Raw genomic sequence first — 14830 nt, forward strand, 5'->3', positions numbered from 1 at the left:
GGCAAAATCAAAAGCTTCGCAGGATGCCGCGTACAGGGCCTGCAGACTCTCAAGAACGTGGAATGACAAGAGAACTGGGCAAGAAACAGAAATTTAATTGAATAAAAACTCCAGGCTTTGACAGGGATGAGAAGACACAAAGCAGTAATTCCATTCATTAACAGAGGGGAGGGGCATCTTTCTACCCAGAAATATGTCCACAAAATGGGAAAGAAACTTTGCTTTTCTGTTCTGTTCTTTCTTTCCTATTCTCTTTCTTTCCTTTAAATAAAAATGTGTGTGCGAGCTGGGTGTTGGTGGTTCGCTCAACAATCACAGCCCCTCAGGAGGGTGGGATCTACAATCACAGCCCCTCAGGAGGGTGGAATCTGAGGATTGTGCTTCCAAGCCTTGGCAGGAAAGCCCACGAGACTCATATCTACCATGAACCACCAACACGCTGGAAGTGGAGCTGTGGCTGAAGTGGTAGAGTGCTAGCCTTGAGCAAAAACAAAAGCTCAAGGACAGCACTTAGGCCCTGAACTCAAGCCCCAGGATTAGCAAATAATAATAATATAATAAGTCTATGTGCAGGGTCCCTGTCGCAACTTTGGCAAAGCTCACAATCACTGCACAAGGACTTTCTCCTGGCAGAGGAAGCTGACAGGTGAGCCCACTTTGAATATGTTTCTTCTCTTTCTGTTTCGGTTTCCTCTCCTGTGCACAGGGCAGACGCTTCGTTGGGTAATGAGATGAACAGTGATTCATGCACCAGTTGAACTTCAGCACCAGGGCTGGTCTCCCTTGGGACAGATGAGGTGGGGCGGGGAGGGGGGCCCTAAGGGCTCAGGAACTAGAACCTTCCCAGGTGGCCCCCACTCCTGTGGGAAGGTATCAAGATGGGCAGGTGTTGGGGTGGTGGAGGGGGTGGCTGTGATCTGTTCTGGTGGCGATTTTCTGAAGCTGGGATGCTTACTCAAGAGAAAGCGCTCCGTGGACAGCAGGAGGACGGCAACATTGAGATCTGCGCTGACTGCACCCCCTTCTGCCAACAATGAAGGGCGCCCTCCCCTGCCTGAGGGCTGACAGATGACTTCTGGAAGGATCCTCTCACACTAACCTCCAGGATCCTTCTGAAATACAGTTGTCTCCTTCCTAGAGGCAACCCTGAGGTAGCCGCCTGGGTCTACAGTGGAGAAGCGTAATGAAGTGTGTCACCTGCTGGGAGTCTTGTCAGGATGTGAGTGTGTTCTTCCAGGGCTGCCTGACTCAGAAGGCCTGTCCTTCACAAGACATTTGGGGAGGAAAGTTATCTCCATACATTAGTCTCTAGCCCCAGGCTCATACACAGAGGAGTCTAGATTTATCGACACTTACTTTTCTCCAGGAAAAGTTTTCTTACCACCACCTTATCCCGCTGGTGCATACCCAACCTCATCACATTAGGAAGCAGACACTACCTCAGGTTTTAGCAATGGAGAAACCAGATCATTTGGCTTCAAGTGAGAGTTGCTTAATTAGGTCGCTTGTCCTACAGCACATAACACATATAAAGAGTAAGACACAAGGTGTGTGGATAGTGTTTATGCTCTTGATATTCCATTGTTGAAAGAGGGGTTTGCCAGGTGAGTAGCTACGAGTGAGTTCTACACACAGCTCTGGAAAGTGGCACTATGGGGTCTCAAGTTGAGGTGGAAACCACCCCTATGTGTCAACCAGGGCAGAGGGCTAAGACTGACAGAGGCCTTGGCCCGAACACCACCGTTCGCTCTGTAGGAATGTGCTATTACAATACAGAAGAGTTCAAACTCTTTTTTTTTCTAAAGTGAACTTGGCCTATGGTAGAGACCTAAAGGTAAAACAAAACACCAGTACTAAAACAACACAGAATACTTAATATGTTACGGAACTGAAGTTTAAGATGAGAATTGTCCCAGAGTTTGTGGAGCTGAAATAAGCTCAGGCTGATTGGTTTTAACCAAGAAGATGTTCTTCCCAGAGAGATCCAGTCTGTGGCTTAGAGTTCCAAAGTCCTCCTTCAGAAAAGAACACTTCATCTAGATTTGTTTCCTTTTATCTGTTTAGGCATTTAAGACAGCTGTTTGATACTTCATGGAATTAAAAAGCTATGCATAACACATAAATCATCCTGAAATATGTACCTAGCTTTCTTCATGATAAAGGTTATTTTCAAGAATGGAGAGCCTGCCTTTAAACACGAGCCATCATTAACTGCGGTAAGTCGTCAGAAAACCTATGGCGAGATTAGTTTAAACAGGATCATTCCTGAAGAATGTGAGGAAGGAATCCAGATGTTTCTAGTTGATGAAAAAAGCTGAGGAGACCCACACGCTGCAGAAGTCTTGCGATGTCAGCACATCAGGAGTTCAGATTTTGGCTTGTGTCACACCAACAGAGGCTTGAAGCTGATGTTGGCCTTGTGAAGGTCTTTGGAGCATCTGTATATCCCTGTGGGGTCCTGAAAAGTCATAGCCCCACCCACTGCAGCCATGGCCACACCCACTGCAGCCATGGCCACACCTACTGCAGCCATGGCTACACCCACTGCAGCCATGGCCACACCCACTGCAGCCATGGCCATACCCACTGCTTCCTTCTCCAGGGTTGTAGAGCTTGGTGGAGACAAAATTTCAGGCAGGCAGTCTGCTCTTCTAGAAAGTCGGCTTGCTATTTTCATCTGGTTTTCTAGAACCAGCTTCTGGCTCTCCATCCTTGGCATTTCCCCCTCTACTCATTAGTTTTTTGTTAGTCACCCATTTGTTTATTTCTTCTTGTCTTGACATTAGACCTATACAAAGTCAAAAACCACAACAACATCACCTTGGGAGACAGGAAAGACGCGGACGGATCTAGCCGCAGGATGGATGTCGGGCCAGCGCTGCCAGGAGCAGCTGCATAGACACCGCTTAGACGCTGACACTGGCGAGTGCAGACAGGACACGGGGGAGTGGGCGGCGCGGCGCGGCCGCCCTCATGGCGTCAGAGGCGGCTTTGGCGATGGGCTCGAACTCTTGCTGTCGAAGCTGGCAGCTCGGCCCTGCCACTGCAGAGGAGGAAACCCAGTTACCGACGGCCATTGAGCTAACGCTTCCACTCCAACCCCACCCTGGCTATGCCCTGGGCTCCTCGCAAGCAACATGGATTTGCTGTCCGCTGTGCAGAACTGGGAGGAAGGCCTGGAGTGCCTTGTCGGGCTTTCTTCACAATGTGGTGTGTGTGCATGTGTGCATGCATGCATGTGTACTGCGTGTGTGCATGTGTGTGTGTGTTAAGGGGCTGCCGTGGTGGACCGTTTCAGTGCACGTCTAGCACTGTTCTTGCTGTGAACAGATGACGCTACCAGCGTGTGGACAGTGTGGCCTCACTGCCCTGATCCCATGCAGGGATTATTTGCAGTTTGTCTGGCAGCCGTTAGTGCCACAGAGAACCCCCGGACAGCCTTGGCTCTTCAGTCTTGATATGTGCTCCAGTATTTGTACCCAGCTTGCAGCGGGAGGGAGTGGAGGGAGGCGGCCCATCTTCTTCCTCCCCAGCTTTCTCCTCGCAGACCCATGCCCCCTGCAGGCCTCAAGCCTACTGTGGAAGTACACGTGGTGATGCGTAACTGATAGGAGCTCCGGGACTGAAGGGCTGGAGCCTGGAGTGGAAAAGCCAGGCCCTGCCCCGCCCCGTCTCCAGGGCAAGGAACTCAGTCCTGGACCGTTCTTGACCTGTCTTGGGGTGGCCTAGGTTCGCAGAGCCAGTGTCTCCCCCTGTAACTCCTGTCCTTGTTGCGGGGGAGGAAGAAGGGAGACAGAGCTTGGGTAAGTGGTCAGATGGTCTTCCTGCCACAGGTGCCCGCCTCTCATCTCGCCTGGGGAAGAGTGGGCTGAGAAGTGCAGCCTGGGTTTGGACGCAGGAGGATGGACGGCATCTGGCAGCCATGTCCAGACAGAGCTAAGCTATCTGAGGGTAAACCTTCTGTCACCCAGGGAACAGCCACAGAGCCAAGGAGATGCCAGACCGGCAGGACAATGCCCAGCCGCAGCCCCAAGCTCAGCCTCCACACTCCCCTCAGGGGCCTTCACACTTCCTGAGCACACCAGCCTGAAGGCTCACAGCTGAGCCTCGGCTGCCACCATGTGACCTAGACCTGCCCAATCCCACTGGGCCAGACTGGAGGGGGCCGGGAGCGAGTGGTCACTCACACCTGTCATCCCAGCTACTCGGGAGGCTGAGATCTGAGGATCGTGTTTCAAAGCCAGCCCAGACAGGAAAGCCCATGAGACTCTTACCTCCAATGAACCACCAGAAAACCCAAAGTGGCGCTGTGGCTCAAGCGTGTAGAGCACCAGCCTTGAGTGAAAAAGCTAAGGGACAGCGCCCAGACCCTGAGTGCAAGCCCTAGCACTGGCGCGTGGAAAGCCTGCCTGCTCTCTTACAGGTAAGAAAACAAAGACACAGAAATTGAGACAGCCAGTGAGGAGCAGAGAGAGCCTGGCCACAGAGCCGGGTCTTCTGGCCCCTTCCGCTCCATCCTGCCACGGTGCCGTGCGGCACGAGCTGCGGGGGGAGGGAGGAGATGAAGCGCAACCAATGGCCTGACTCCAGGTACTTACTCCTAACTCCGGTGCAGTCCCTCTGCTTGCAGCGTCCGCGTGAATGAAATCACAACCGAGGGGTTCCCTGGTGAGATACAGGCAATCAATAAGCGCCTGGCCCCTGGGCCCCTGGGCCTTCTGCCTCAAGTCTGCACACGCTGAGGTGGTGTGAGACCGTGAGGAGTGCTCTCGCCAGCAGATCCTGCTGTGTGGAGCTAGGTGACTGCCTTCGATGGTCAGCAAGAGGCACCCGGCCACTGCTCGCTCCTCTCCGGATCACAGGCCACAGAGACAACTGGATCAACTGTCCAGCCCAGAGCGGGAAACACAAAATGCTACACAGAGCACCTCTGTCCTATACTCCTCCCAGGGTAGCCACACAGAGCGTAACTGTTTATCTGGAATGAATGGAGAAAGAACATGGACTGTCGGCTAAGGCCTCAAGTTTTCCTGTGATGATAAACCAAGGGAGGAGCTTAGTGCATGAATGGAGAGGTGGATAATTCTAGAATGCACATCCAAGTGGCTCTGGGAAAGCAGAGACCCTGTCCCCCACCAACAGCAAGGTTACTGTTCCCAGGCAGCTGTGTGCCAAGGTCTTCTGTTGAAATGTAAAATCTATGGAAAGCCAGGGCCGCAGCTCACACCCGACATCCTAGCAAATTCTGGGGCTAACACTGAGGATTGTGGTTCAAAGCCAGCTGGGGTAGGAAAGTCTATGAGATTCTTAATCTCCAATGAACCAGCAAAAAGTCAGAAGTGGAGCGATGGCTCAAGTGGAGAGCATCAGTATCAGGCAAAAAAAAAAAAAAAATCTAAGCAAGAGCGCAAGGTCCTGAGGCCAAGCCACAGCCATGACCCACACAGAAATCTACAGAAGGCGATCTGAACATGGCCCCTTGCAATAAAGCTGGAGAGGAGCCCAGCCACCCGGCTCTGTGTGTGGAGACGTGGATGATGGCCGTGCCGCGCCAAGGAGGAATGTGGGAAGAAATGGGCTGATACGTAGCTGGGCAGGCACTGGATGTGGCTTAATGCATTTTTATTCACGGGAGATCCCAGCAGGGGAAAATACTTTCTCAATGAATTTGTTTCCCTCAACCTTATTTTAAACCCCTAACAGGCAAGCCAGTTTGATGCCCTCTGTTCTTATTAATAAAAAGAGAAATGATCACAGCACTTGAAACTCAGCTAGAAAGGTACAAGATACACACGGAGTGCTTTACAGATATGAGGTCATTTATCTTCCTGGCACTGGAGGAGATTTCTTTATGGATGGTGCGGCTGGGAGGGAGATCCAACCTCCAAGAGCAAGGCTCTCAGTGTCAGGACTGAGCAAAGAGGAGGCAGGTGAGCAGTGAGGACAGTTGAGGACACAGAGTGCTATGTGAACACACAGGAGTGTTAGTTCATGTTAGCCTGCTGAGGTTGTGATTGTGTGTGTGTATGTGTTAGTGTACTGGGGCTTGAACCCAGGGCCTTGCGCTATCCTTACCTGGCTTTTCTGCCCTTGGCTAGCACTCTGCCACTTAAGCCACAGCTGTACTTCCAGTTATTTGCTGGTTAACAGGAGATAAGAGTCTCACAGACTTCCTACCCAGGCTGGCTGCAAATCATAGTCCTCACAGCTCAGCCTCCTGAGCAGTTAGGGCTACAGGTATGAACCGCAAGCCCTCACCTAGATGTTAGATGCATTTTAATAAAAGTGTCCATGAAGACTGCATACCAGTCCTTACTGCTGAAATTCTCTGTCGCCAAGACGGATGTCATTTTCAGCTTCTTTGTGCAGAGAAATGATCATCGGAGGAGGAAATGTGTGTGTGAAAGGGGGGCAGTCCTGTGCACACTCGATCGCTCACTCCAGGGCCAGGTGATGAAAAAAAGTAAAGCCGAGGGATATGAATCAATTTAATCTTTTTGTTTTCTGCGGACTGTTAACTCGACTGCCTCACCAAATATTCATTTTCAAGGGCTCTATTCTACTTTATCTTTCTCTTTTGTCAAGACGAGTGAGTCAGAGTTCTCAAAGACACAGACTTGGAATCAATTATGTGGACTAATTAGATTGCACTTATCAGGATCCTGGGGGCCCAGGCCTGACAACAGAGCGTGCCGCGCTCCATTTCTCCTGCCACACGTTTCCTTTGCTGAGGCTAGCCAGACATCAGGGGTGCAGGGTCTGCCCCGCGTGTCAAGGAAGGCAGCCAGCCCTTGCAGCTGGGCTTGGGAAAGGTGAGGGGACGGGCCTACCCCTCACCAACCCAGAATCAAAGCCCAGGGCGGGCAGCGGCCGCCTGGACTCTCACAGTCCCATGCCCACCCTCAAAGCCCCCTCAACAGATACTGAGGACTGAAGGCTGGCTGCAGCCTGCCCAGGGCCACCAGCTGGGCTCATGGCACACAGGGCTGGGCAGCAGCCTCATCCAGGGCTTGTGTGAGGGGGGGGGTCTGAGAATGGCCCTGGGGTCCTTGGCTGGGTGGACATTTTCTGCTGCACTTTTTAAAGGCGCCTCTACTTTAAGCTTTAGTGGAAGGGCCCCGTGCCCACCAAACACTCTTTTTTGCCAGGCACAGGTGGCTCATGCCTGTCATCCCAGCTACTCAGGAGGCTGACGTCTGAGGATCGTGGTTCCAAGCCAGCCTGGGCAGGAAAGACCGTGAGACTCTTATCTGCACTAAAGCTACCAAAAAAAAAAAAAAGAGTCAGGGGCTGGGAAGTTGGCTCAGTGGTAGAGCGCTTGCCTTGCATGCCTGAGGCCCTGGGGTCGATTCCTCAGCACCACATAAGCAAAAAGAAAAAAGCTGGAAGTGGCGCTGTGGCTCAAGTGGTAGAGTGCTAGCCTTGAGCTAAAGAGCTGAGGGACAGTGCCCAGGCCCAGAGTTCAGGCCCCACGACCGGACCCCCCCCAAAAAAAGAGTCAGAAATGGCGCGGTGGCTCAAGTGGTAGAGCACCACGTTTGAGCTCAGGGACAGCACCCAGACCCTGAGTTCAAGCCCAAGCACCAGCACCAAAACAAAAAAGGCCTTTGTTTTGGTATTCGATTCTCTATGGGTTGCTGTACAGCATCTAGCTTTTTATATAGACAGGGCTGTGATTCGAAGCAGAGGCTCAGCCTGATCTGACTGCCTGACCCCAATCTACTCGAGAAATGCAGGCCAAGAGCTCACCACAGGATCTAAATTGGTCAGGTGTGGCAAGTGGGACAAGCGTTGATGTCACTCAAAGAGTCATTTTCCTTCCTTCCTTCCTTCCTTCCACCCTCCCTCCCTCCTTCCTTCCTCCTCCTCTATCTTCTTTGTGGTGTGTGCGTGCATGCCAGTACTAAGGCTTGAATTCAGGATCTGAGTGCTGTCCTTTAGCTTTTTCACTGTAGGCTGGTGTTCTATCACTTGAACCACAGCTTCATTTCTGGCTTTTTGCTGGTTAATTGAAGATGAACATCTCACAAACTTTCCTGCTCAAGCTCTGAACTGCAATCCTTGGATCTCAGTCTCCTGAGTAGTTGAGATTATCAGCTAAAGGGATGTTTTCCTGACAGTGGAGGAGAAGCCCTGGGCTCCAGCGTACATAGCAAGCCAGGAGCATGCATAGCAAGCCAGGAGGGGGCAAAACTGGAGCCACAGCCTCTGCCAGCCTGGCCAGGGACTCCACTAGACAGCAGTGCCTCTCAGGAGAGACTGTGAAGCCTTTCGTGCAAGGAGAGAGCTGCTCTCTGGCAGTCTACCTGCCATCTATCCACAGAGGAAATGCCAAACTCAGCCTGGCTCGGGCCTGGGGAGCTGGGTGTTCTGATGGCAGGAGTTCCTGCCCAGGTTCTGATCTCACTCCCCTCTGGGGTGCATCCTAAAGGACTAACTCAGGGGCTCTGAGGAGGCTTTCAGGCCCGGCAGTGGCTTGCTGGGAAGGCTTTTTCAAGGTTTAAATTTTCCCATTAAGAACTCAGCATTGGCCGGGTGCCGGGGGCTCACCCCTATGATCCTAGCTACTCAGGAGACTGAGATCTGAGGATCAGGCAGGAAAGTCCACGGGACTCTTCACTTAATTAGCAAAAAGCCGTTAGTGGTGCCGTGGTAGAGCACTAGCAATAAGTGAAAAAGTTCAGGGGCAGTGCGCAGGCCCTGAGTTCCAACAGGCCTCAGTACCAACACAGAACAACAGAAAACAAGACAACCTCCAGGATTGCTTGTGAAACATCCCATGTCAGGGGCCCCATCAGGCAGCCTCCGTTTCCCCCAGCGCCTGTTATGCGGAGGAGCACGCGGCCTTGTGCCCCTCCTGCCAATGCCCCGGATGCCCCATGGCTGCCATTCTCAGCCCACAATGCCAAGTGGCCAACGCGCCGGGCAGGCAGCCTCACCCACCTCTTTGAAGGATTTCTTTACCTCCACCAGGGAGTGCCAGTGGGCGATGGGCTTCCGGGGATAGGCCAGCATCTCGTTCCAGTGGTCCCTGCCCAGGCCTTCGGCACTGGTCCCCACGCCGCACACCCCGATGATCTCATTGTGGCCCACTCTGTGGAAGACAGACCCCGCCATTGGCCACCAGGGGGCTCTTGGGCAGAAGGCCGCCCTGGGAGGTCGGAGCCTGTGAGGCTGCTCCACCTCCATCAGACACAGGGAGATAAGCGAGGGCCAAGGGCTTGCCTGGAACCCCAGGGACCGATGGCCTCTCACCTTGTGACCTGACCAGCCCTTCATAGGCAGAGACAGCAGCACTGGGAGAGAATCCGTTAACAAGAGATAATGCCGAGAGCCATTTCTCCTCCCCCAGCCGTGATTTATTCACTCAGCAAGAGCATCCATTACCGTTCAAGTAACATTAGTCAAGGGGCCTGGGAACTTGTGTTCGATATCCAGGACTGGAGCTGGGCACCAGTGCCACACCTGTAATCCTAGCTAGCTGGGAGGCTGAGATCTGAGGATACAGGTTCGAAAGCAGCCCATGCAGATGATTTGAGACACTGTTGTGTCCAATTAACCAGTGAAACTCCAGAAGTGGCCAGGTGCTGGTGGCTCACGCCTGTAATCCTAGCTCCATTGTGGTTCGAAGCCAGCCCGGGCAGGAAAGTCCAAAAGGCTCTTATCTCCAATAAACGACTTTCGGGCTGCGAAGGTGGCTCCGTGGTAGAGTGCTTGCCTCGCATGCATGAGGCCCTGGGTTCAATTCCTCAGCACCATATAAGCAGAAAAAGCCGGAAATGGCGCTGTGGCTCAAGTGGTAGAATGCTTGCCTTGAGCTAAAGAGCTGAGGGACAGTGTCCAAACCTAGAGTTCAGGCCCCACAACCGACCAAAAAAAAAAAAAGTATCCAATAAATGACTTTCAAAGGCTGGACATGGCGCTGTGGCTCAAGTGCATTAGCCTTGAGCAAAAGAAGCTCAGGGTCAGCGCCCAGGCCCAGAGTTCAAGCCCCAGGACTGGCAAAAAAAGAAAAAAAAAAGCCAGAAGTGGAGCTGTAGCTCAAGTGGTAGAGTGGTAGCAGCGTGGAGCAGAAAAAGCCAGGCAAGAGAGCAAGACCTAGAGTTCAAATCCTAGAACTATCCCCGCAGTAAAGAAAAAAAAAAATCCAGGACGGGGCATTAGCGCAGATCTCAGTCTCCTTCTGTTAAGGGACAGCTGGAGAGAGGGAATCATGAGGGGCTGGGCAGTGTTTTTGAGGCAGCCTTAATGGGGAGCAGAATCAAAAATGAGAAAAAACACCCTTGAAGAGGACCGGGGCTGGGAGGCGTGGTGGGCCTGGTGGCGGAAAGTCGTGGGAGCCCAGGGGAAGGACACAGCCATGACCCATCTTCAGAGGGGTAGAGGAATGTGTTCAGGAAGATGTGTTTTTAGTCAATTGGCAGAGTCGGGGCAGAATTCACCTGAGGCTATGCGGGGCCGAGGTGGTAGGGACCGATCCTGGATCCTGTCGGTGGTGGTGTTCTAAGTCCTTGCTTGGCTTCTACATTCCCTTGCTTGGCTTCTATGCTCCGGGCTAAACCCAAACTACTTGAACCCCAGCCACGCCCAGCTTTTTGTTGGTTAATTAGATAAGCATCTCACAGACTTTCCTGTCCAGGCCGGCTCTGAATGGTCCTCCTCAGATCTCAGCCTCCTGAGTAGCTGGGATGACAGGTGTGAGCCACGGGTGCCCGGCTTGCCAGAGAGGCATGTTAAAGGACGGCTAGTGGTCATGGCACCACCCAGGACAACGGGAAGCGATGGGTGGAAACAGGCCACTGGGAGGGAAGCCGAGGCCCACGTGGTCCCCTCAAGTCCCTGTCCCTTCGGGTGGCAGAACCCGCACCCCAAACTCCGGGTCCTAGGCCAAGAAGCCTGCGCTGCCCCAGGGTGGCGGCGGGAGCCGTGTCCCTGGGGCTGGGCTGCACATACCTGTCGTAGTCCATGACCGAGATGAGCAGGCTCACTTGATCCATGTTCTCCGGAGGAATGTCAAAGATGACCGCCTCGTTGTAGACGGGGTTGAGCGTGTTCTTCTTTATGGTGGTTTTCTTCTTCTTCAACCTCCGGCCGTCACACAGCAGGGACACCTTGACATAGGGGTCTGTGCAGACGGGAACAGAGTGAAGGAGAGAGGGTGTGTCCTGAGCATTGTTTGCCATAGAGGGCTGACTCTGTGTGTGTGTGTGTGTGTGTGTGTGTGTGTGTGTGTGTGTGAGAAAAACAAAGCCACCTGAAGTTACCTGTGTGCACACCTGTCTCTGAGGAGGCACTGTCATCTTTACTCTTGTGAGGTACTAACAGAGATGCAGCCTGACCAGACACGCGCTGCCCATGCCCCAGACCTGCACCTCTGTCCCACAGCGCCTGGCTTTTCTTCTCTTCCCTCCCTCCCTTCCTTCTTTCTTCATTCCTTCCTTCATTCCTTCCCTTCTTCCTCTTCCTCTCCTCCTTTTCTTCTTGCCTGTCCCTTGCACTGTCCCTCAACTCAAGGTGGGTGCTCTACCACTTGAGCCACACCTCCACTTCTGGCTTTTTGCTGATAAACTGAAGAATTTCATGTATTTTGCTCTGTGGGCTTGGATTCAGGCTGTGAGCCTCAGCTCTTAGCCTCCCAGGTAGCCAGGGTGACAGGTGACCCCATATTTCTCTCATGTGTTTGGGGACAGTTTTCCCCGGAGGTTTTCACCAGCATTGCTGAGCAAAGGATCAAGGGGGTAACAAAAAGGCCTCTGTGATGCTGAAGGCACACCCTGGAGTCAGAGAGACATGAACAGCTGCTGCCCCACGCTGTTTATGCTGGGTTCCCATATCTCAATACTCTCATTTGCATTTGTCAGCAGGAAGGGGATGCAGCCTGCTTTCTGCTCCCCTGGAAGTCAGGTCCTGGCCACTTCTGAGCTGTGGAGTGGAAGGAGCTGTGGCCGGGAGGGTGAGGGAGTCCGCCCTGGGGGAGGGCCAGGCTGGTAGGCTTTCTCCATGGTGTCTTGGACTGTCTCCATGCTGCCAGCAACTGTCTTGTTACTGAAATGGTGTGCCTCCCAAGCGTGGCTCTCCATTCTGTTTTTCTGAATAGGGATTTCATGCCGTCTTCCTACCCTGAAATTTTCTACTCATCCAGATGAAGGGACCTAGGGTATCGCATAGCACAGGTGTTTTGGTCACCATCATAATTAGTATTTACGCTTCCAGCTCAAGAAGGGTGAAGATGACCCACAGGTAATAACAGCTTTCAGACACAGAGGGGCTGGCACCTTGTCCAGGCTGTGTGCATGGGCAGGTGTGGGCTAAGTCCAATGCCCTCCCACCCTGCAATCCCGAGGGTACAGCCCTGCCTCCTGTGCAAAAGCCTCCCGGACTCATGGCCCCTGACATGCAGTTCAGTGTGAAGGAGAGAAACCTCAGCCCTGCCCAGAAGGCCAAGCGTTGAAGGCTTTCCTACAGGCAACCGAATGAGGGTTGGGGTTGGGGTTAGGGTAAGATTTAGGGGTTAGAGTTAGGGTTAGGGCTTAGGGTTAACGGTTAGGCGACTAGATGAAGGCGTGTCCACAGGTAACTGGATGAGCTCCATGCTCAGCCGTTGGAGAGCTTAGGTTTTCTTTCTTTCTTTTTTTTTGGTCGGTTGTGGGCCTGAACTCTGGGCCTGAGCACTGTCCCTCAGCTTTTCAGCTCAAGGTTAGCCCTCTACCACTTGAGCCACAGCGCCACTTCCGGCTTTTTCTGCTTATATGATGCTGAAGAATCGAACCCAGGGCTTCATGCATGCAAGGCAAGCACTCTACCACTGAGCTACCTTCCCAGACCATGAGAGAGCTTAGGTTTTCAAAGAACCTGGAGGAGGCAGCAGGGAATTTTAACCAGCCTGCTCTTGCACTCTACTGCTTTGTGAGACACGCTTCGGGATTTTCGGAGGATTTTGTCTCTCTCTCTCTCTCTCTCTGTGTGTGTGTGTGTATGTGTGTGCCTGCCAGTACTAGGGCTTGAACTTAGGGCCTGGTTACCTGTCTTTGAGCTTTACTGCTGAATCCCGGGGCTCTATCGCTTTAGCCACAGCTCCACTTTTGGCTTTTTGGTGGTTAACTGGAGTCTCACAGAATTCCCTTCTCAGCTGGCTTCAAACCCTGATCCTCAGATTCCCGCCTCCTGAAGCTAGGATGACAGGCATAGCCCCCGAGCCTGGCCCACCACGACCGCTTTGTGGCATCTGTGCTCATACTTAAGAGCTTTCCAGGAAACACCCAGTACAGGCAGGGGGTGTGGGGCAGATTCCATAGGAGTTGAGGGGCGCCTCCGGGGTGGTGTGACCCAGGACATGGACATCAGAGGAGGGCTTCCTGGAGGAGAAAAATGGGGCCTTTCCCAGGCTGCGCATCCTCACAGGCGTCTACCTGCAGCCTCCGCCCTCCCCAGCGAGCGTTCAGCTCACAAGCTTCAAGCTCCTGCTCTGTCACCCGCCAGCTCCCGGAGGGCCCTCCTTACCATAAGGAAAGCACGTGCACACACCTGTGTCTATGTATGCATGTGTGTATATGTGTACGTGTGCACAAATGCACGTATGCAGGTATGCCCTGACCCTATGCCCAGCACACAGGCTTCTGCAGCTGCTCTCCACCCCTGCCTCCTTTTTTTTTTGTTTGTTTTTTGGGTCCAGTCGTGGGGCCTGAACTCTGGGCCTGGGTGCTGTCCCTCAGCTCTTCAGCTCAAGGTTAGCACTCTACCACTTGAGCCACAGCGCCACTTCCAGCTTTTTTCTTATGTGGTGCTGAGGAATTGAACCCAGGGCTTCGAGCATGCAAGGCAAGTGCTCTACCACTGAGCCACCTTCCCAGCCCCATCCCTGCCTCCTTTTTAGCGTGTTTGCAGCCCAAGCCTGGGCAGAGGGCAGACATTTATTGGAGCCACTCCATGCGACCCTTTTGGAAGTCCAGGCCAGTGCAGAAATGGAGAAGACTGTCCTGAGTGTGTCTCCTGCTCCTTTCCCTCCTCTGCACGAAAACTGGGAGCTGAGACCTCCTCCCCTCTGCCCCTCCGTCACCCTCTTCCCTCCCTCTGTCCTCTCCCTTCTACCAGTGATCCACCCAGTGCTTATGATGTCCTGGGACACTGCTTAGCATCTCCCTGGATTTGCTCACTTATTCTGAGTACAATCAATGCAGGCGGTAGCGTTCCCATCTCCCAGACCAAGAAACACCTGTGGCCTGGATGGCGGATGTTTCAAAGACCACGCCTGAAGGTCTGAGCCTAGCCTTGGTGCTACTGGCCCGGTGGTAGAACCTTCTGGATGTGTGGACTAATATAAGGAAGCGAGGCCATGGGCGAGGTCTGGTTGCTATGGACCTCAGCCCCACCCCCCTCCTCTTGGCTTCCTGCTCTGAGGTCGGGTCTCCTCCGCCACGTGCTCCCCCCCCCCACCATGGCCCAGGCTGAGCACAGTGGCGCAGTGGGCTGAAGTCAGCCTTCCCTGCGCTCCAGTCACCGCGGATCCACTGCCGTGGCTGCGGAGACCCAGCCCGGGGAGCTGGGGCTGTGCTCTGCTTCAAAACACTGGCGTTTACTGCCCTTCATCCTGCACACTCCCACAGCCTGCTGTCTGGACTACAGGAGGCAGCACGGTGGCCACAGGGGAGGGGAGAGGCTGGTGGGGGCCACGAGGGGGGGAGGTTGGTGGGGGCACAGGGGATGGGGATGCTGGGGGGCATGGGGGAGGGAGAGACTGGTGGGAGCACAGAGGAGGAGAGAGGCTGGGGAGGCACAGGGGAGGAGAGAGGCTGGGGGTTCAGGGAACAACAGCACTGCCAGGTCCTGGGGG

At 53.6% G+C, this 14830-nt stretch overlaps 1 protein-coding gene across 1 annotated transcript in view; it reads right to left on the bottom strand.

Moving 5' to 3' along the window:
* Positions 1–4598: 4598 nt before the first annotated feature.
* The window catches only part of Syt6 (synaptotagmin VI), a 59478-nt gene continuing 49246 nt past the window's right edge, over positions 4599–14830 (bottom strand). The window contains 3 exon segments of the mRNA XM_013024627.1: positions 4599–4665; positions 8944–9094; positions 10954–11125. Coding sequence (XP_012880081.1) covers positions 4648–4665; positions 8944–9094; positions 10954–11125 — 341 coding nt within the window. The 3' untranslated portion in view covers positions 4599–4647.

This window comes from Dipodomys ordii, unplaced genomic scaffold (genome assembly GCF_000151885.1).
Source record: "Dipodomys ordii isolate 6190 unplaced genomic scaffold, Dord_2.0 Scaffold78, whole genome shotgun sequence".
Lineage (NCBI taxonomy): Eukaryota > Metazoa > Chordata > Mammalia > Rodentia > Heteromyidae > Dipodomys > Dipodomys ordii.